The sequence below is a fragment of the Nelumbo lutea genome, chromosome 4, assembly GCF_056320005.1.
Source record: "Nelumbo lutea isolate HS-2025 chromosome 4, American lotus-T2T, whole genome shotgun sequence".
Taxonomy (NCBI): domain Eukaryota; kingdom Viridiplantae; phylum Streptophyta; class Magnoliopsida; order Proteales; family Nelumbonaceae; genus Nelumbo; species Nelumbo lutea.
Window position 1 is genome coordinate 72,310,001 of NC_142687.1, and position 19,262 is coordinate 72,329,262.

At 50.3% G+C, this 19,262-nt stretch overlaps 2 protein-coding genes across 2 annotated transcripts; one reads left to right on the forward strand and one right to left on the reverse strand.

Moving 5' to 3' along the window:
- The first annotated feature begins 11,797 nt into the window (after positions 1-11,797).
- ABCI5 (Cytochrome C assembly protein) lies at positions 11,798-13,196 on the forward strand. The gene has a single exon (XM_088984183.1). It carries the CDS (start codon positions 11,942-11,944, stop codon positions 12,698-12,700), a length of 759 nt encoding a protein of 252 aa, XP_088840309.1. The 5' UTR covers positions 11,798-11,941; the 3' UTR covers positions 12,701-13,196.
- Positions 13,197-16,169: 2,973 nt separating this feature from the next.
- On the reverse strand, positions 16,170-18,640 carry LOC148861063 (uncharacterized). The gene is made up of 3 exons (XM_088984182.1): positions 17,768-18,640; positions 17,470-17,628; positions 16,170-17,399 (listed from the first exon to the last, which is right to left on the reverse strand). Exons 2-3 carry the CDS (start codon positions 17,495-17,497, stop codon positions 16,315-16,317), a joined length of 1,113 nt encoding a protein of 370 aa, XP_088840308.1. The 5' UTR covers positions 17,498-17,628; positions 17,768-18,640; the 3' UTR covers positions 16,170-16,314.
- Between the last annotated feature and the right edge of the window lie 622 nt (positions 18,641-19,262).

Sequence of the window (19,262 nt, forward strand, 5' to 3'; positions counted from 1 at the left end):
TGCTGCTCCCCGAACCGGCTATCGTCCAAGGCCGAGGTGTATATTTTGGTGGCATGGTCGGGTTGGCTCGTTCTGTTGGGGTTTCCTATGGCTAAGTCCTTTCCTAACAGCCTCAAGGTATGTTAGTGGCTGGTCCTGTTTGGCTAAGGGGTAGGTTTGGGCCAGGGGAGGATCAAAATGGTGTTTTGGACTATTAAGGTGTGGATTCCCATGTATTTTTCCCCAAGGGTATCTCACAGGGCTACTACAGGAACTAGCCTTAGGGATAGTGTGATTGTGGTCCCTAGATGGCTTGGGTGGCACTCGCTCTCCCCGGTGGTCGTGGTAGTAGGTGTGGGAAACGTTTGACACGGCCTTGGGTCTTCTTCTGTTGGGCCCACTAGTTGCGGGCACTTGCGACTTTTGCTGCGAAGTCGACTTCTGCTGATGTGGTTGGCGTTGAAGCTGATGTTGCTGCTGGTGTTGACTTGGGCGCTGATGTTGGTGTTGGCGCTGAAAATGGAACTGTCTCGGAGGTGACTTCTTCCTGGTGACGACTTCCCAACCAGTTCCAGTGTCGATGTGAGGTACTTGACAGGGGTTCTTCCTTGTTGACGCAGAACTGTCTTCGTGAAAAAGTTGTAGTGCAGAAACTCGCTTCCCATGAACCTTAGTGGAAGTCGTAACTGGTACCATGCAAGGGGAGCGCTCGTCCAAGATGCACAAAGAGTTGATGTGAGGTAGGAGTGCTGCTTCTGCTTGTCTCATGAAGTCCATTCCCAAGACAACTCGAAAATCATCTAGGGGTACCACTGAAAGATTAACCTTGCTTGTCCACGGTCCAACTTGGAGGTCAACCCCACGAGCCATGCCTTCAATCGCCTTTGCCCCGGAGTTCACGGCCTTGACCCACCCTGTCTCTTTCACAGCATTCAGATTGAGTCGCTTGGCCTCGGCAACTGAAATGAAGTTGTGGGAGGCCCCTGTATCAACAAGGGCTTGGGTCGGCTTCCCGCCGAGGAGGATGTCTACGTACTTCAGCCCCCTTTGGGCATTCTTTGGCCTTCCATGATTGGCCTCTTTCTTCACCATGGCGTTGAAGAGTTGAAGGGCGCCCACTCTAGGCGCCTGCATAGATTTTTCCTCATCGCTTTGCTCATCATCACTGAGCTTGGCGACGAGGGCATTGATCTTCCTTTTGGTTGGGCAGTTGCGAACCAAGTGATTTCCCCCACAAAGGAAGCAAGAAATTGGGGAGCCAGCGGTTCTGGGCTTGTAACGGTGCTGAGGGCCTTGTTCTCCTTGTGGTTTCTTCCCATAGTCTTGTCTTGCTGGCTTGTTGAAGCGGGAGTTGTCGTACGTTGGGCGTGAGGGACCTGCTCCCCCACTCAAATTAGGGGAACGCGGGCTTTCTGGCTTAGGGGCTTCTTCATCTGATAAGTTAGTCTCATTGAGTTGCTCCGCCACTGCCATTGCCGTGGCGAGGTCCTGTACGTTGTGGCGTTGGAGTTCTAATTCGGCCCAGGGCTTCATTCCGTCCAGGAAGTTGAACAGTAGATCCTTGTCGGACATGTCCGTGATCTCCAAGGTAAGGGCTAAAAACTCTTTAACATAATCGTGGAGTGAGTCCTGATGCTTGAGTGATTTCAACTTCTTCCGCGCCAGGTACTCCACGTTCTCTGGGTAGAATTGCCGCTTTAGTTCTCGCTTGAAATCAGCCCATGTCTCGATGGTGCACGTACCCCGTTCAATGTCTTGGCATCGCCTGCGCCACCATAGCATAGCAATGTCAGTCAAATACATAATCACTGTACGAATTTGCGTTAGGTCATCATCAATGCTAGCAGCATGGAAATATTGTTCCATTTGCCACAAGAAGTTGTCAAGTTCTCTGGCATCTCGGGAGCCAGCATAAGGTGTGGGCTCCCGAATCTTCGCACGAGCAGGGGCCAGTGTTGTGGAGGGGTTTGGAGTGCTGGCCACTAGTCTCTTGAGGAGCGTCATGTCTCCTCTTAGATCATCCAATTGAGTCTGGAGGTCGGAGGGAGAGGCCATGGCTACTTTCATGGCCCCCCATTCAGCTCTCATCTCATCCACCTGGTCTTGGATGTCGGATCGAGATGAGCTCCCTTCTTGTCGGGATTTTGTTCCAAGGACTTCCTTGAGGGTTCTATTCAGGACGTCTTGGACCTCATTCACAATGCCATTTAGACGGGCTTCTAGCTCCACCACGGAGCTCTCAATTGTTTCCACATTCAAGTGGATTTCTTCTACTCGGTCACGCATCTCCCCAACAGTCACTTCACAGCGAAGGATGCGCGTGTCGAAAGCAGCAAGCGTGTCAGCTAACTTGTCAGGCTTGCTTGTCTTGGATGTGCGACCCCTTGGGGCCTTCTCTATGGTGGCTTCATCGACTAGAGACTCATCAGTCTCCCTCGCATGGGCAAGGCCATGCCCAATCTCGTCGGTGAGTTCCTTGTTGTGCTTCATTGCGCCACCACTAGTATTGCTATGCAAGGGTCACGAGCGTTGAGGAGAAACCCGCTCTGATACCAACTGTCACGGGGGAATCTTTGGGGCCCCGTGCGGCACTCGAAATGGGCGAGTAAGCCTACGAAACAAAGCAAACACACACAGAAAGGCAACAAGAAGGCACACTAATTAGCAAAAGGCTACTTGTATTGTATTAATCAGTGGTAAGCACAAGCACACAGTACAGTGTCGAGGGGATCTCGTGCTTAACCTTTACACGCTTATGAGCTCACTCGACTACCTACCTCCCCTCAAAGAGTACGTTAAGCTTTTGGGGGAGTGACAATATGAAACATCAAAATAATGGAAAAGCATACTAAGTAATTACAATTACGCCATTGGCGGTCCCCCTTACAAAATACAAGCAAAGCCCACCCATGACACACATGTAGGCACCATGAAAGCACGTGGCTGGCACTCGGATGGCTCACTGTAGGTGCTTGATGGCGCGATGAAGGAGTCACCCGTGACAAACAGGCGTTTACTTATGAGATTAGTTGAGTAGGCTTGCGTTAGTTGTCTGCTAGTTGATAGCTAGTTGTGGGGCTTTCGACATAAAAAAAGGCTTCAGCCTATCCAGCTTGGCTTCGCTATCGCTCATGACTTGTATTGTAGTCGTAGTCTTGTAGTCGGCCCGGAATGCCTCTGTAGTCTTTCGCTCCGCTCCTTCCTTCATTCATTTTCTTTTAGTTGCGGTAGCTTCCGCGCAAGCAAGATACGGCGAAGCCAACAAGCGAGAAAACGTAAGGGCGCGCTAGCGCCCAACCGCGGTTAGGGGCTTTCTTCGCATGCTTTCGCGCCTTGCGCTCAAGCCGTTGCACGTTAGCGCAGCCAGCAAGATGCGGCTGAAAAGCCGTATCGCGCTAGCGCGCTCACGTTTTTCAGCTGGGTACCAATCCTTACGTTTTCTTCGCTCCTTCCCGGCCCGGAAGTTCGCTTCTGGCGACTAGCTTCTACCGATAGCGCTTGGACTTGGAAGCAAGCTAAAGCTACCTTGAATCAATGAATGAATGAATGAATGAAAAGGAACCTCCATGCGAGGACAGTTTGGTTCGAGGACCCGTTGGTCAAAGGAAAGGGGAGGTCCTGATTCCGGGACGGAGCCGTATGACGCGAGAGTGTCACGTACGGTTCCTTTGAGAAGGGTGTGATACCACCACCTATCAGGCCCGACGAGCGGTCCACGGAGCTGCATCCCTACTCACCTGGTCCATGCACACCGCTCTCTCCAGAAGGTTGGCCGCCTATCCTAGATCTTCCCATTTCCAAGAAGATCCCGGGCTCGATCCGGTTTAGTATCAAGGTGATTCTGTTTCCGTTCCTATAAATTTGGGTCCGTGCAGCATTTCCACGATATCGTTATGATCAATCAATGAGACCTGGCCGGAAAGTGTTCTTGCCTCTATCATTAGCTCGGGTAGTCCCCGTTTCTGGTGTTTCAGTCACCTTTCAATGGCTCCCTTAATGTATGTGCCAGGAAGTGTCTTCAGAAGCGGGCTACTCCCCGAAAATGCCCCGCCCATAGGTTCGTTTGTCGTTGGGGCTAACTTTCTTCCTTGCTCGTTCCTAGGTTATCAGTAACGTGGCCAGTAAGTCAGCGGGCGGGGGGGAAGGCGTAGGGCTCACACAAGAAGTGCAGGACTTCGTACCTTTCTGAAGTGTGGCCCACACGGCCAGCAGGGGGGAAAGGGAGGGGGGAGAAAAGAGGGAATTGAATTATACACCAACAAGCGAGAAAACTACAGTGCGCTAACGCGCACTCCGGCTTTCGCAGGCTTGAGCGCTGACGTTGCGCTAACAGCATGATGAAAAACGGATGCGCAACAAGCAACGGATTGAGCGCTAGCGCTCAAGCCGTTGCGCTAACGCGCACTCCGGCTTTCGCAGGCTTGAGCGCTGACGTTGCGCTAACAGCATGATGAAAAACGGATGCGCAACAAGCAACGGATTGAGCGCTAGCGCTCAAGCCGTTGCGCTAACGCGCAGCCAGCGCAACGGCAGCACGCTAGCGCGTGCATCCGTTTTGAATCTTGCTGCAACGGCAAAGTGCGTTGCGGCGCCCTAGCGGGCGCCTGAACTTGCAGCCTTCGCTTGCTCTCAGGCAACAAGCAACGGATTGAGCGCTAGCGCTCAAGCCGTTGCGCTAACGCGCAGCTGGCTTTGCAGCCGCTTGCGCGCTAGCGCGCGCAGTAGTTTTTCATCATGCTTGGCGCGCCGTTCCTTCTGTTTCGCTCAATCTCCATCACAGGCCGCTCTGTCATTGTCTGATTTTTGGTTGTCTGATTACACTCGATCTGATGTATCTACTTATCGTATTTTTGCCCCTGCTCGGTAGTTCCGTAGCTGGTATTTTCGGACGTTTTCTAGGATCAGAAGGAACAACAACTATAATTATAGTAATGAGAACTTCCATATCATGCGCTTCCCTCTTCTTTTTTATTGCTACTCTTTCCCATTCCATTAAACGAAATCCATCATTGGCTAACCGATCATTTGGTTTTACTTTTTTTTGCGAAGCTATTGCTTCGTTTTTTCGCATCGCCTTCCTTTATTCGTTTATTTGCCTGTCGTCCATTCGACTCCTCTTCCTAATCAATGCCCTTCTTAATATGGTTTTATCCATGAAACTAGGGGTGAGGGAACTAGATTTGAATCTCCCTCCAATAATGGAGAACATAGAAGCGCTGAATCTTCCTCGTCTTACGGAGGAGGAGAAGTTTACTGTGGATACCATTGTATCCGCACGGAAGGCTATCGAATCATGGGTGAAATTCCTATATATCGGCGAAGGCCGTCCATAATGAGAATGACTATTCCATTATGGTAGGCCTTCTATTCGCAGATATGTTGAATGAAACCCTTGACGCACATCACTCTGTTCTTGTAGAACTACAAGAACTTCAAGAGAGAAGTCCGCGCTATCGTGCTATGTTGGAGATTTGGAATGGTTTTTTATTTTTTTATTTGTTTCCCCTTATTTTCTTCAAAACAGAACGAGGACGTGACTTCTTCGTTCTCGTACAGGAGTTTTAACATTTGAATTTCTCTTACATTCCACGTTCCCGAAACGGATCCTATCAAATATTTCACATTTTCTATGATCATCTCTATTTTAGGTATTCGGGGAATCCTCCTTAATAGACGAAATATTCCTATTATGTCAATGCCAATTGAATCAATGTTATTAGCTGTGAATTCGAACTTTTTGGTATTTTCCGTTTCTTCGGATGATATGATGGGTCAATCATTTGCTTCATTGGTTCCAACGGTGGCAGCTGCGGAATCTGCTATTGGATTAGCCATTTTCGTTATTACTTTCCGAGTCCGAGGGACTATTGCTGTAGAATCTATTAATAGCATTCAAGGTTAAACATGACTCCTTGAGAGTTACAAAATACGAAGTTCTGTTCTCGTTTCGTTCTCTTCTTTCTTTTTATTTTTTACTTGGCAGGGGCAGGGCCTTTCTCGCTGGGCGAGCGCATCCGATTCTAAAGTCCTTTCCTAAACAACTTCCCGTTCAGTTGCTGAAAGATAGATGCTGATAACGTTTCTAAATGAGATTGAGTTCCACGGATATGCAGGATAGAAAGATGCTATTTGCTGCTATTCCATCTATTTGTGCATCAAGTTCGAAGAAGATCTCAATCTATAATGAAGAAATGATAGTAGCTCGTCGTTTTATAGGCTTTATCATATTCAGTCGGAAGAGTTTAGGTAAGACTTTCAAAGTGACTCTAGACGGGAGAATCCAGGCTATTCAGGAAGAATCGCAGCAATTCCCCAATCCTAACGAAGTAGTTCCTCCGGAATCCAATGAACAACAACGATTACTTAGGATCAGCTTGCGAATTTGCGGCACCGTAGTAGAATCATTACCAACGGCACGCTGTGCGCCTAAGTGAGAAAAGACAGTGCAAGCTTTGTTATGCCGAAACCTAAATGTTAAGTCAGCAACACTTCCAAATGCCACTTCTTCCCGTCGCATCCGTCTTCAGGACGATATAGTCACAGGTTTTCACTTCTCAGTGAGTGAAAGATTTGTCCCCGGGTGTACGTTGAAAGCTTCTATCGTAGAACTCATTCGAGAGGGCTTGGTGGTCTTAAGAATGGTTCGGGTGGGGGGTTCTCTTAAGAATAAAGAAGACGAATAGAATCTAATTCATGTTCATGCTAACAGAAGAGCGGATCCAATACCAAGACGACTTCTTTCTCAGGAAGTGCAGCAAGTACTTGAGGAATTTGGGGCCCCACGAGTTAGTTGCCAAGTGCCCCCTAGGAGGGCAGTCTACCACAAGACCGAGTTGGAGCCTTGAGCCAAACCCCCTGCATTGACTGGGTTTAGTAGATGGCCCCTCCGGAGTTGGTTGAGCTCAGGAAAAAATTTCAGGAACTCATTGAGGCCTATTTATATTCCAGCCTCCAAAGCACCATATGGAGCCCCTGTTTTCTTCCAGAAGAAGCGGGAGCCGATTATCGGGCACTCAACAAGGTAACCTAACCATCAAGAACAAGTTTCCACGCGGCATTCTTCGACCGAACGCGAGAAACTTCTCGAAGTTGGATCTACGGTCGGGCTACTACCAGGTGCGTATCGCGGAAGGAGACGAGCCAAAGACGACCTGTGTGACAAGCAAGGTACGGTGCGTTTGTTTTGGTTATGCCTTTTGGACTCACCAATGCCCCTGCCACGTTCTGCACCCTAAACAATGAGCTATTCCACCCGTACTTAGACGACTGGTGGTATACTTTGATCGTGGGCTATAGCCATTCGTTAAACGACCACGTTAGCCACCTCCGGACTGTTTTTAAGGTTTGTTTTAAGGACCTCTATGTAAAGAAAGAGAAATGCTCCTTTGGACAGACGGAGTTCCTATTCCTAGGGCATTGGATGGGCATCAGAGCCATCGAGGAGTGGCAAGCACCTACCAAGGTGAGTGAGCTAAGATCGTTTTTAGGGCTCGTGAACTATTACCGAAGATTCATCGTAGGTTACTCGAAGAGGGCTGCTCAACTCACAAATCTCCTAAAGAAGGAAAGGACGTACAGACCGATCATGGCACTGCACTGGTCGGAAGAGTGTCAAAGAGCTTTTGAGGACCTAAAGCAGGCAGTGATTGATGACCCCGTATTGCAGTTGCCAGATCACACTAAGCCATTTGAAGTACACACGGATGCGTCAGACTATGCCATCGGCGCTGTCTTTTGTCAAGGTCACCCTATCGCATATGAGAGCCGAAAGCTCAATGAGACCGAGAGGCACAGTCCAAGAGAAGGAGATGACAGCCATAGTGCATTGCCGGAGGACATGGAGGCAGCAAACTACAGAGCGAAGAAAGCGAGAAAACTACAGGGCGCTCTTGCGCACTCCGGCGAATCAAACTACAGTGCGCTCAAGCACCCATGCGAAGAAAGAAGCAACTCCATGAGCGCTGACGCGCGGCGCGGTAGCGCATTCCGTACTTTTGAACGAGCGCGCGCTGTAGTTTTTCAGCTTGCTGCTAGCCGTTTTCTCGCTTCGCTTCTTCCGACAGCACATTTCAGATCACAGGATACAGCTGAAAAACGCTAGGAACTAGTGCCAGTCTAGCTGCTCTAGCAAGCCAGCAAGCTAGTGGCATTAGATTAGCGCCTTACCCTTAAGCGAGCACCTGAGGGTCCCTTCGCTCCACTCGCCTTACAGTACTTTCAGAATTCGAAGGATGACACTTTCTGAAAGATCAGGATGTCACGCCATAACATGCTAGAGAGATATAGATCTTTATGTCATATCTATGATGATACCTTTCTTATCATTTTCAATTCCTCTTGCTTGGGTCAAGAAATTTCGTATGAAATAAGAGAGATTTCCGCGAGTTCGAGTTCGGTCATACGGGATTCCTGCGCTTAACCGACCTTCTCCAGCAAGCGTATGAAAAAGCAAGGAAGGAGAGTGCCACATGCCAACGTTAGACTTGCTAGTACGCCAAAGCGGATCTGTCATTGACTAAATTGCTCAGCTCAGTAAAGTACGTACCGGCTCGTGTTTGTTCAGTCGTCATTGAGAGGGTAGTGGAAGAATTGGGTTCGACTCCCATAGCCCCGATGTGGCGAAAAAGAAAGAGAGAGTACAGTTTCCCAATGCCAAAAATTTTTGACTTTCAAGGTTGGATGAGAAATTTTTTAGTTTTGTTGTCAAACATCTTATTAAGAAGATCATTGTCTACTTGCTAGTACTATTTTTTAGTCCATTTTCCATTCATTTTGCTTTCACATGGGGAGCAACTTTCATTGGCTCATTAGTGGAATGGATCGATCTTCTTCTTTCTTCTATGGGAATTGATAATTTGCCTCTTCCGGTTGGAGGCGGGGTCGCCCCTTCCAGACCGCTCCTCGATCTCAACCTTCCTCCAGTGGAAGTGGAAGTGGAAGAGCCTGCCCTCGATCTCAACGTGCCCCCTTGTTACGGTTCAAAGCAGGCTTAGCCTTGCCTACGCTTGGCAGGCTTACGTTAGGGACATACCCATCATTTTCGCCTATAAGACTTTTGGGAGAACTGATGTCATCTTCAGGCAGACCACCGAAAGCTTAACGTACTCCTTGAGGAGGGGTGGTCGACCTCCTTGGGTGCCTAACCTTGGCACTCCTAGACCATCATCCCCTTGCGGGGCGGCCCTAGTTAACGGCTAGCATGGCTACCAGGGTTCCTCATGGGCGCACACTAGCTCATGGGAACAGTGTTGGACCGGCACTGTGCTGCCGACACTCAAGGGAGGCTTGGCACGCGGGCCTGGCTCAAGCATGTCCCTACACCTCGCCAGCCCCTTGCCCAAGCTGATTGAGCTATCCCGTTGCCCCTAGCGCACGGGTGGGTTCCGGCCCAAGCGGTTGCCTATCATCATGGCACACAGGTGCCTGTCATCATCAGCATACAGGAGACCCTACACATCGGTGCCAAGTCACCTCATCGGCGCATGGTCGCCTTCCATGATGGTTGTCCCCCTTTAGCACGTAAGCGGCGCCTCCCATGGACCGGTCTGAGCCAGAAGAGTGCCCCGACCATTGGACTTGAGGTCATGATCCAGTGCTACTGACTTTGGTGGAGCAATCCCAGCGGGCAACTCCTAGCCTCTAAGTGCACAAAGGCTTGTCCTGGCCTGCCTTGGCCAGGACGCCGCACGGGTTTCTTCCGCTGTAGAATTACCCCCGTGACAGTTGGTATCAGAGCGAGTTGGCCAGTTGCAGCCGCAATTGGTTTTCAACAGATTAGCCCAGAGCCAGTTGAAGCGGTCATTTCGACAAGCAGCATTTGGTGGGGTGCGGTCCATAGTCACCTCCACCCAGGATCGAGCATAATTCAGATCAGGCCTGGCAAGAGGCCATTTCATAGTTTGTGGCCCCATTCCAATGACACTAAAACAGCTTCCCTTGCGGTTGCAGACGCTTTGGTTGTTGTCCTCATGCGGTGGCAGACGCGTGAGCCTTGATAGGAATGAGGGTACACTGCCCGAGGAGATTGTTTATCAGGCCTATCAAGAGGCCATTCAATGTTCGCGTTCCCATTCCAATGACCCTAAAACAGCTTCCTTTGCGGGGGCAGACGCATTGGTGGTTGTCCTCATGCGGGGGCAGACGCGTGGGCCTTGTTAGGAATGTGGTTACGCTAGCTGTTGGAGCATGGCGGCCCTACACCGGCAAAGTATCAGGTGGACATGCTCAGTTTTCAGGTTGAACACTTGCAGCAGCAGAAGCTTATCACAAGGCGAGTGCATGTTCGGCAACTCATGGGTAAAAGTTGCCACACTCGCGTTCGAAGCGGTCAAGTCTCCTTGAGGCAGTAGCAGTGGGGCCCCCTCGGAGTGAAGATGTAGCCCGAGTCGGCGAGGCGAAGCGTAGTTTCGAGGGCCCAGGAGAGCATAAGCCATGGCTAGGTTTGAGTAACCCGCACAGGGCGAGGTGAAGTCTGCAGGCCAGCATGGTGAAAGGGTACCCAGGTCATCGCCAACATGAGGAGTAGACCTATCAACGTGTTCGGTAGCATCACTGAAAAGCTACCAAGAAGACGGTTGAGCCTTGAGGTAAGATGATACATGGGGCGGACCTCCGCGAAGCACCACACACATTTCTTCGAGGGCCCTTCTTTCACAATTCAACGGCATAGCCATTGCGTGGTTTGAGTAACCTCGACACTGGGGTGAAGTCCAGGCAGGCCGGCATAGTGAAATGGTTCTGTCCCCATAAATGGACACCAATATAGGCAAGACCCGGGCTAGCCAGACGAGCCCTGGAACTGGCAAGGAAGTGGATGGCGCGGGACACAGACGCCCATTCACGAGGAAGACCCATTGTCGAGGACGACAATGGATTGAGTGGGGGAGCCTGTTACGGTTCAAAGCAGGCTTAGCCTTGCCTACGCTTGGCAGGCTTACGTTAGGGACATGCCCGTCATTTTCGCCTGTAAGACTTTTGGGAGAACTGATGTCATCTTCAGGCAGACCACCGAAAGCTTAACGTACTCCTTGAGGAGGGGTGGTCGACCTCCTTGGGTGCCTAACCTTGGCACTCCTAGACCATCATCCCCTTGCGGGGCGGCCCTGGTTAACGGCTAGCATGGCTACCAGGGTTCCTCATGGGCGCACACTAGCTCATGGGGACAGTGTTGGACCGGCACTGCGCTGCCGACACTCAAGGGAGGCTTGGCACGCGGGCCTGGCTCAAGCATGTCCCTACACCTCGCCAGCCCCTTGCCCAAGCTGATTGAGCTATCCCGTTGCCCCTAGCGCACGGGTGGGTTCCGGCCCAAGCGGTTGCCTATCATCATGGCACACAGGTGCCTGTCATCATCGGCATACAGAAGACCCTACACATCGGTGCCAAGTCACCTCATCGGCGCATGGTCGCCTTCCATGATGGTTGTCCCCCTTTAGCACGTAAGCGGCGCCTCCCATGGACCGGTCTGAGCCAGAAGAGTGCCCCGGCCATTGGACTTGAGGTCATGATCCAGTGCTACTGACTTTGGTGGAGCCATCCCAGCGGGCAACTCCTAGCCTCTAAGCGCACAAAGGCCCGGCGCAAGTGTTTCATGGGGGTGCCTCTTTACTGAGTGAAATTATAAGTACAAGGGGATTTGACAACCTTAAAGGTAAGGGGGTGCTCGATCATCTTCATGATATACTGGTGGGAGAGCGGTTTTCTATATCCACTCCGAAATTGGAGGACCTGGAGGCCGCGATTCAGGCGTTACGGTCCGAAAATTGAGGGGAGGGTAGGTCGTACGAGGGGTCAATCCTTCTTTTTCCGGTATGCCGCTCCGCAAGCAAGGAGTGCCACGCACGAGCGGAGCGAAAACGAAACTCATTGCCTATATTCTTTTGGTTGCATGCGAAATCCTTTGATTGCGTATTGAATATACATCCATGTCTTTCTTGTTCACTAGCTAGGACAAAATTTTCACATGTCCGTTTCGTTATTACAACCTTCCTTATTTATGTCAAAGACCAGAAGCTACGCGCAAATTCTCATTGGATCTCGGTTGTTCTTAACAGCGATGGCTATTCATTTAAGTCTTCGGGTAGCGCCACAAGATCTTCAACAAGGTGGAAATTCTCGTATTCCGTATGTACATGTTCCTGCGGCTCGGATGAGTATACTTGTTTATATCGCAACGGCTATAAACAGTTTCTTGTTCCTATTAACAAAACATCCCCTTTTTCTTCGCTCTTCCGGAACCGGTACAGAAATGGGTGCTTTTTCTACGTTGTTTACCTTAGTGACTGGGGGGTTTCGGGGAAGACCTATGTGGGGCACCTTTCGGGTGTGGGATGCTCGTTTAACATCTGTATTCATCTCGTTCCTTATTTACCTGGGTGCACTGCGTTTTCAAAAGCTTCCTGTCGAACCGGCTCCTATTTCAATCCGTGCTGGACCGATCGATATACCAATAATCAAGTTTCCTGTCAACTGGTGGAATACATCGCATCAACCTGGGAGCATTAGCCGATCTGGTACATCAATACATGTTCCTATGCCCATTCCAATCTTGTCCAACTTTGCAAACTCCCCCTTCTCAACCCGTATCTTGTTCGTTCTGGAAACACGTCTTCCTATTCCATCTTTTCCCGAATCTCCTTTAACGGAAGAAATAGAAGCTCGAGAAGGAATACCAAAACCTAGTTCACTCGCTGAGATTGACGGTACCCCCACGATCTACTAAAGGGCAAGTTGCTTGATTCTCCAATCAAGATTTGGTTCGAATCCAATTCGTGGGATGGCAGTGATCTTTAGCTGGTCATGGCCATAATGTGCTGTTTTCCTCGGATTCATTGGAACCTTCTTTTTCGGAGCCCCAGGAAAGGTCGTGTTTAAATAGTTCCAAGGCATCTCGACGACGACAGGGCTCTATTTGTAGAAAAGTGGTAGCTGTCTGTATAGACACTTTCCTGTCTTGAATACGTCTCGTGGTTCCACCAGGCCGCAGTCGATTACTATAGACCAATAAGCTACTTCCTGGATCCACCAGCTCTTGCTTATGTCGGTTGAGCGGCTATAAAAATCTCACAAATATGGTTTGATCTTAAGGTGCTATGATATCATACGTCAGGTTGCTCCACCAGAACCTCTGGCTTCTCTTAAAATGAGGAGGGAGTTGGTTTACACTCGACTATGGTCTAAACCTTACCAGTGGTTAGGTAAGGTATGACAGCCGAATTTAGCCCACGGCGGGTATCGCATATGGGCTTTAGTTTATTGTTACTCCATCCCTGCGCTATCTGGTGTGGTTATAAGCTTAAGTACAGAGGGGAAGCGCACCTGAGCGCCTTGTCCCACTCTTCAGATTACGGAGTTGCTGGTGGACGCCACCACGGGGTATGACGCCCTGTCCTTCATGGACGGATACATGGGCTACAACCAAATCCGCATGGCACCTTCGGATGAGGAACTCACTGCCTTCAGGACGCCTAAAGGAGTCTATTGCTACAAAGTAATGCCCTTTGGACTCCAGAATGCTGGGGCTACGCAACTTATTAAAGGGGGGCCATGACTGTCATATTCGGAGACCTCCTTCACGACAAACTCGAGTGCTATGTCGATGATCTCGTTGTCAAAACAAAACGGGGGGCTTCTAAAGAAGCGCCTGCAGAAGATCTTTGATCGACTCCAGAAACATCAACTCAAGATGAACTCGCTCAAATGTGCGTTCGGGGTCACGTCTGGCAAATTCCTCAGATTTGTAGTTAGACACAGGGGAATTGAAATCGACCCAACTAAAATCAGGGCCATCCTCGAGATGCCGCCTCCGAAGAACATCCGAGAGTTGAAAAGCCTACAGGGGGGACTTGCCTATATCCGAAGGTTTATATCCAACCTCGCAGGGAGGTGTCAGCCATTCTCCAGACTCATGAAGAAAGGAGTACCGTTTGAATGGGATCAAGCTTGCCAGAATGCTTTCGACAGCATCAAAGCATATCTGATGAAACCCCCAGTCCTCATGAGCCCGAAAAAAGGCAAGCCACTGCTGTTATATATCACGGCGTTAGACGGTTCCTTGGGTGCTCTCCTCGCCCAGCACAATGAACAAGGGAAGGAGAACGCACTATACTACTTGAGTCGGACCCTAGTTGGAGCAGAATTCAAGTACACTCCAATAGAGAAAACATGTCTAGCTCTCATGTTCGCCTTACAAAAGCGAAGGCAGCGAAGAAAACAAGCAACTCCATGAGCGCTGACGCGCGAAAGCCGTTGCTTGTTTCTCCGCTTGCGACCGACCTCCCGGACGAAGAAGTGATGCAAATCGAGGTCCAGAAGGGATGGGAAATGTACTTCGACGGAGCATCAAGGAGCCCGAACGGAGAAAAGCAGTCCGATCCGAAGAAAGCCGGGATCGGCATAGTCTTCGTGACACCGGACAAAGCAATTATCCCCTACTCCTTTGATTTGACAGAGGGATGCTCCAATAACGAGGCCGAATACGAGTCCGTGATCGCAGGCGCTTCTTTAGAAGCCCTCAAGATCCCGATTGTAGAACTGACAATATACGGGGACTCGGAATTGATCGTAAAACAACTCCGAGGAGAATATGTGGTGAGAAAAGTCAGTCTCGTACCCTACCATAAAAGGGCAGACCAATTCAGGAGGGTAAATATCTTCCACGTCCGGAGAGGGGTGAACGCTCAAGCGGACTCGCTCGCAAGCTTGGCAGCTTCTTTGATTCTCCCGTCTGAAAAGACTGACTATCACGGTCGGGGAACGAAGGGTCTTGCAACCCCTCAGCGAAATCACCCAGGGGGAGCCAGTTAACATGATAACTGCTGAAGAGGGCAAGGAAGATTGGCGAGAACCCTTCGAAACTACCTCCAGCACGGAAGGCTACCTGAAGACCGAGCTAAACGGGCCGAAGTACGAAAGCGCGCGACCAAGTTCATCATGTGGAAGGATGCCCTCTATAAGCGATCGCTTGATGGGATCTATATGAGGTGCATAGCCAAAGAACGGATACCCGGAGCAATGCAAGAGGTCCACGCGGGAGTGTGCGGGGCACACCAAACGGGACCAAAGTGACAAATGCAGCTCAACATGCTCATGGCCGTTTGCCACCTGGGGGATGGACATCATCGGAGCCTTCACGCCACCGTCGTCAGCAGGGCATCAGTATTTATTGGCCGCTACCGACTATTTCTCTAAGTAGGCCGAAGCGATTGCTGTAAAGGATTTCAAAAACACAACGGTGTCCGAGTTCATACGAACCCAAATCATCTACCGGTTCGGAATTCCAGACAGCATCATCTCCGATAACGGGCAACCCTTCAGAAGTAGCCCCCTCTACCGGTTGTATGCCAAATACAATATCAAGCCAAACCTTTCTTCAAGATACTACGCTGCCGCAAATGGGCTAGCAGAAGCGTTCAACAAAACTCTGCAAAATCCTGAAGATGACAAAAACAAGAAAGATTGGCATGAGCGGCTCCCGGAGGCCTTGTGGGCATACCGAACCACGTGTCGGACTCCGACTCAAGCGACACCATACTCGTTGGTCTTCGGAGGAGAGGCAGTTCTGCCCCTCGAAGTTCAAATATCCTCTTTGTGGGTAGCAATCCAGGAATCCCTCACTGAAGAGGAAAGCGCCATAATCCGACTCGCGGAGCTCGAAACTCTCGATGAAAGGAGGCTTCAAGCGCAGCAGAACTTGGAGATCTATCAACAAAGGATGGCCAGTGCCTTCAACAAACGGGTCAGACTACGCTCTTTCAAGAAGGGAGACTTAGTCCTCATGGTACGAACGCCGATTATTATCAACCGACGGACCCGGGGAAAGTTAGAGCCTAAATGGGAAGGCCCCTACGTCATCCAAAAAGTCTACTCAAATGGAGCATACCTGCTCATCACCATGGACGGCGAACGAATCATTCCTCCAACAAATGCTCGATTCCTGAAATAGTACTACCCTTTCAGGAAAACGCTCCCTGATTCGAGCCTAAACTGTCCCCCCATTATGGTTTACTCCTGGCCCGCACGAGCAACGTGAACGGCAAAACCAAACTGACAAGACCAAGTCTCCAAAGTTTCATCAATGATGCTCCTCGACACGAGCCTAAACTGTTCACCGAAACCAAACTAAGTTATGCTCCTTAACACGAGCTAAACTGTTTACAAAGCCAGAAAAGGCCTACAAAAGAAAAGGAAAATACAGCAAGAAAACCAACAAATTCATTAATATCAAAAGAAGGCCACAAAGAAACGGCCCTTCAAACCAGAAGAATCTCTACAAAGAGAATACAGAGATCTCATTACAGCAAAAGAAAGGACAAATAAATACAAGAAAACAAAAAGTCACTGACGCAGAGCCGCCCGAGCTGCATCTAGAGCCTCTCGTACTCGAGCTCTCTCCCCTTCGGTCTGCTGACGGATCTCCAAGGCCTCTGCAGCCGCTTCAGAGGCCGCTTGAAAATCTTGATGGATTACGGCAAACCTCTGATCAAGGTCGGTCGCTCGTACTCTAGCTCCCTCCACTAATGCTTGAAAAGAAGCAAGTTCAGACTCGGCCTTACTTAACATCTCGCGACAACGGGTGACTTCTGATTGGGCCGATGCCAAACCCGCCTCCGCGGTCGACAAAGCAGTCAAGGCTTCGGAACGCTCCCGCGAAATAGCTTCGTACCGTGACCGTATACGTTCGAAATGGTCCACAAGCTCCTGGGTGGAAAGGTCACTACGGATGGACCTCTCGATGCTCGCTAACAGTGACGAAAGATCGATGAACGCTCTAACCTTCTCGTAGAAGCCTCGATAATCCACCCAGAGCCTCTCGAGAGCTTCGAAAGTCATATTAGCCTCCCTCACCATTGCCTGAGTTTCAGTGGCTTCGACAGTATATAAGAAATTCAGCAAGCCATTCTGCAGCTTGACTGCCGTCTCTCTAAAAGCTTCGGCAACAGTTCCGAGCATCGGACTCACCACGCCCGTCGGGGGAGGGCTCCGAAGTTTAGTTGGCTCGAACGGTGCAAGAGCGCGTAGAGACACCGGCTCTGGAATTTGGGAAGTAACCACAGGAGTTCGAGTCTCAGAAGTCGCAGCAGCTGCAGGTTGAACCGCACTCGACGTCTCGCCATCAATAGCGGATGAAGTAAGGTCAGGCATCTCCTCGTCTCGCGACTCGTGAACCTTGACCGAAGCAACGCCAACGTCGGAGGATGAAGACGATACGGGGACAGGCTCTAGGACTTGAACCCCTGCCGAGGTCTGAGGTTCGACTGACAATGCTGCACCACCAGAAGTGTCAGGCGGAGAGGAGTCCGAACCTCGCATCTCTTCATCACGCAACTCTTGAATCTCAACAGAAGAAGCAGTAGTTTCAGGAAACGAAGCTGGAAGAGCCGGCACCGGGACAACCATCGCAACTGTCACTGCTAGAGGCTCTGCAAAGACACAAAAGCAGTACAAAGAGAGCGCAAAATCTTAAAAAATATAGAACTCTTAAACCCTTACCTTTGACGGGAAGGCTCAAGGTGGGCATCTTCAACCCTCGAACCGGTGAAAAAGCGAGACGCCCCCACCAGTCGAGAGTGGGTAACTCCGGAAGCCGGAGCTCATCTCGCGGCGAGTCAGATACTGGCGAAGAAGAAACCACCAGAGCTAAAGATGAACCTAAAAGAAAAACAAACACAAAGCAGGTCAATCACTAAAAAGAAGGAAACTCAAAATAAAAGTAAAGAAAGCCTGACGAGCCGGCCCCCGCAGACGAACTGGCTCCTACAGCAAGAGGAATAACTCAGGTTTCCCTCACCTCTCTTTGGCGACGCCTACGCTCCCTCTTTCAAGTCTGAAGTGAAGCACGAATAGAATACCCTTCGCGGTAAGGCCTCAGCATGAGGCATGTTCAAACGTTCTTTGGGGGGACCGGTGACATAGCCCCACGTCTGCCGCGGAGGAGAAGGAAGAGAGTAATTTCCCTCAGGATCGTCGTCGCGGCCGGCGAAGAAACGTCTGATACATACATCGTCACCCCCGGATATTACTGGTTCCTTGCCTCTCCGCAAAGGGCCAGTCTCTGACTGAGTAGAGGCTGAAGGACTAACGGTGTTCGTCTCCGAAGCAGAGGCAGAGACGACGGGAAGGGTAGTCGAAGAAGGAACGGGTAGACTCACTTCTGGTGGTTCGAAATAAAAATTATTCCTTTCCGAACAATCTAGCTCCGGAGCGGCTGGAAAAATCGGGCCCAGAGGCCCAGGCAAAGTAATCTGCTCATCCTTCAGTTTTATATGGCCAAGGCCAGGGATGTCTTGACCCGCACGAAACATCTCGACCACTTCTTCATGCGTCTTGCCCGCAAGCAGACTTGCGACGTGCTCACGCCATCGCTCTTTGGACGTCCGGGTATGGATTGCTGGAGTGAAGGGCTTGGCGCGAGCCAGAGTGCGCTTCGAGACCATCTGTATCTCAGGAAAAACTACGTTAAGGGGCTTTCCCGAGTCTCATCAATCTCAATGTCTATGGGTCCACAGCCCGATTGAATAGCGAGATCTCGGATGGAGAGCAGAAGTTCCCTATCCTGCCGCGCCTGTTCTTCAGGAGTGAAAGGGGTTGGCATTTCGGGTTCCTTCCTCTTCCGGCTCGCACCTGCCCTTCCTTTTCTTCTCTTTGCTCTGCTTTTCTTTGAAGCCCGGTGGATGAAATCGCTTATCATCGACTCAAATCCAATGCCGAATCTCGGAATGTACTTTTCGGGAGTCAAATACTCGATCCTGCCTTGTTGGTTCACCCCCAAGCGCCTTTCCAGGGGTGGAACCTCATGTTTGCCATCATCCTCAGCTTTGGTGGCAACTCGTCTTCTCTCGGATCTGGGTTCCAGCCTCCCGGAATGCAGTTCACGGTCTCAAACTGATACGATAAGAATCTCAGCTCCGACTCTACATGCTGCACTTCCAGCGTTTCCTGTCCCTCTGGTATTTCCACTTGATCGTCGGGCAATATGGTGACCAATTGGTCGTCGATGATGAATTTCAATCTTGAAGGCCTTCGTGTACTTTTTTCTAATATCTGCCTTCCCGAGACCAAGGGCCTTAACTGTGTTCAACGTGCAGACATTCAATCCGGACCCGTTGTCGATCAAAACGGCGGGTACCCTCAAACCACGGCAGTCTACCGCAATATATAAAGCATTAGTGTGCCCTGTTCCTTCTGGCGGGATCTCATCATCCGAAAATGGGAGAGCCTCTAAGTGTGCCCTGTTCCTTCTTCTTTGCGCCTAGCCTTCTTCTCTTCTCTTCTCTCAAGGTGGC

What these genes read in the sequence shown, in the direction of transcription:
- ABCI5 (XM_088984183.1), top strand. Translation starts at nt 11,942, where the DNA reads ATGTCCGTTTCGTTATTACAACCTTCCTTATTTATGTCAAAGACCAGA.
- LOC148861063 (XM_088984182.1), bottom strand. Translation starts at nt 17,497, where the DNA reads ATGCCCACCTTGAGCCTTCCCGTCAAAG. An exon ending in CTTGAGCCTTCCCGTCAAAG is followed by an intron (nt 17,400 to 17,469) that starts GTAAGGGTTTAA and finishes GTGTCTTTGCAG; the next exon opens with AGCCTCTAGCAGTGACAGTT.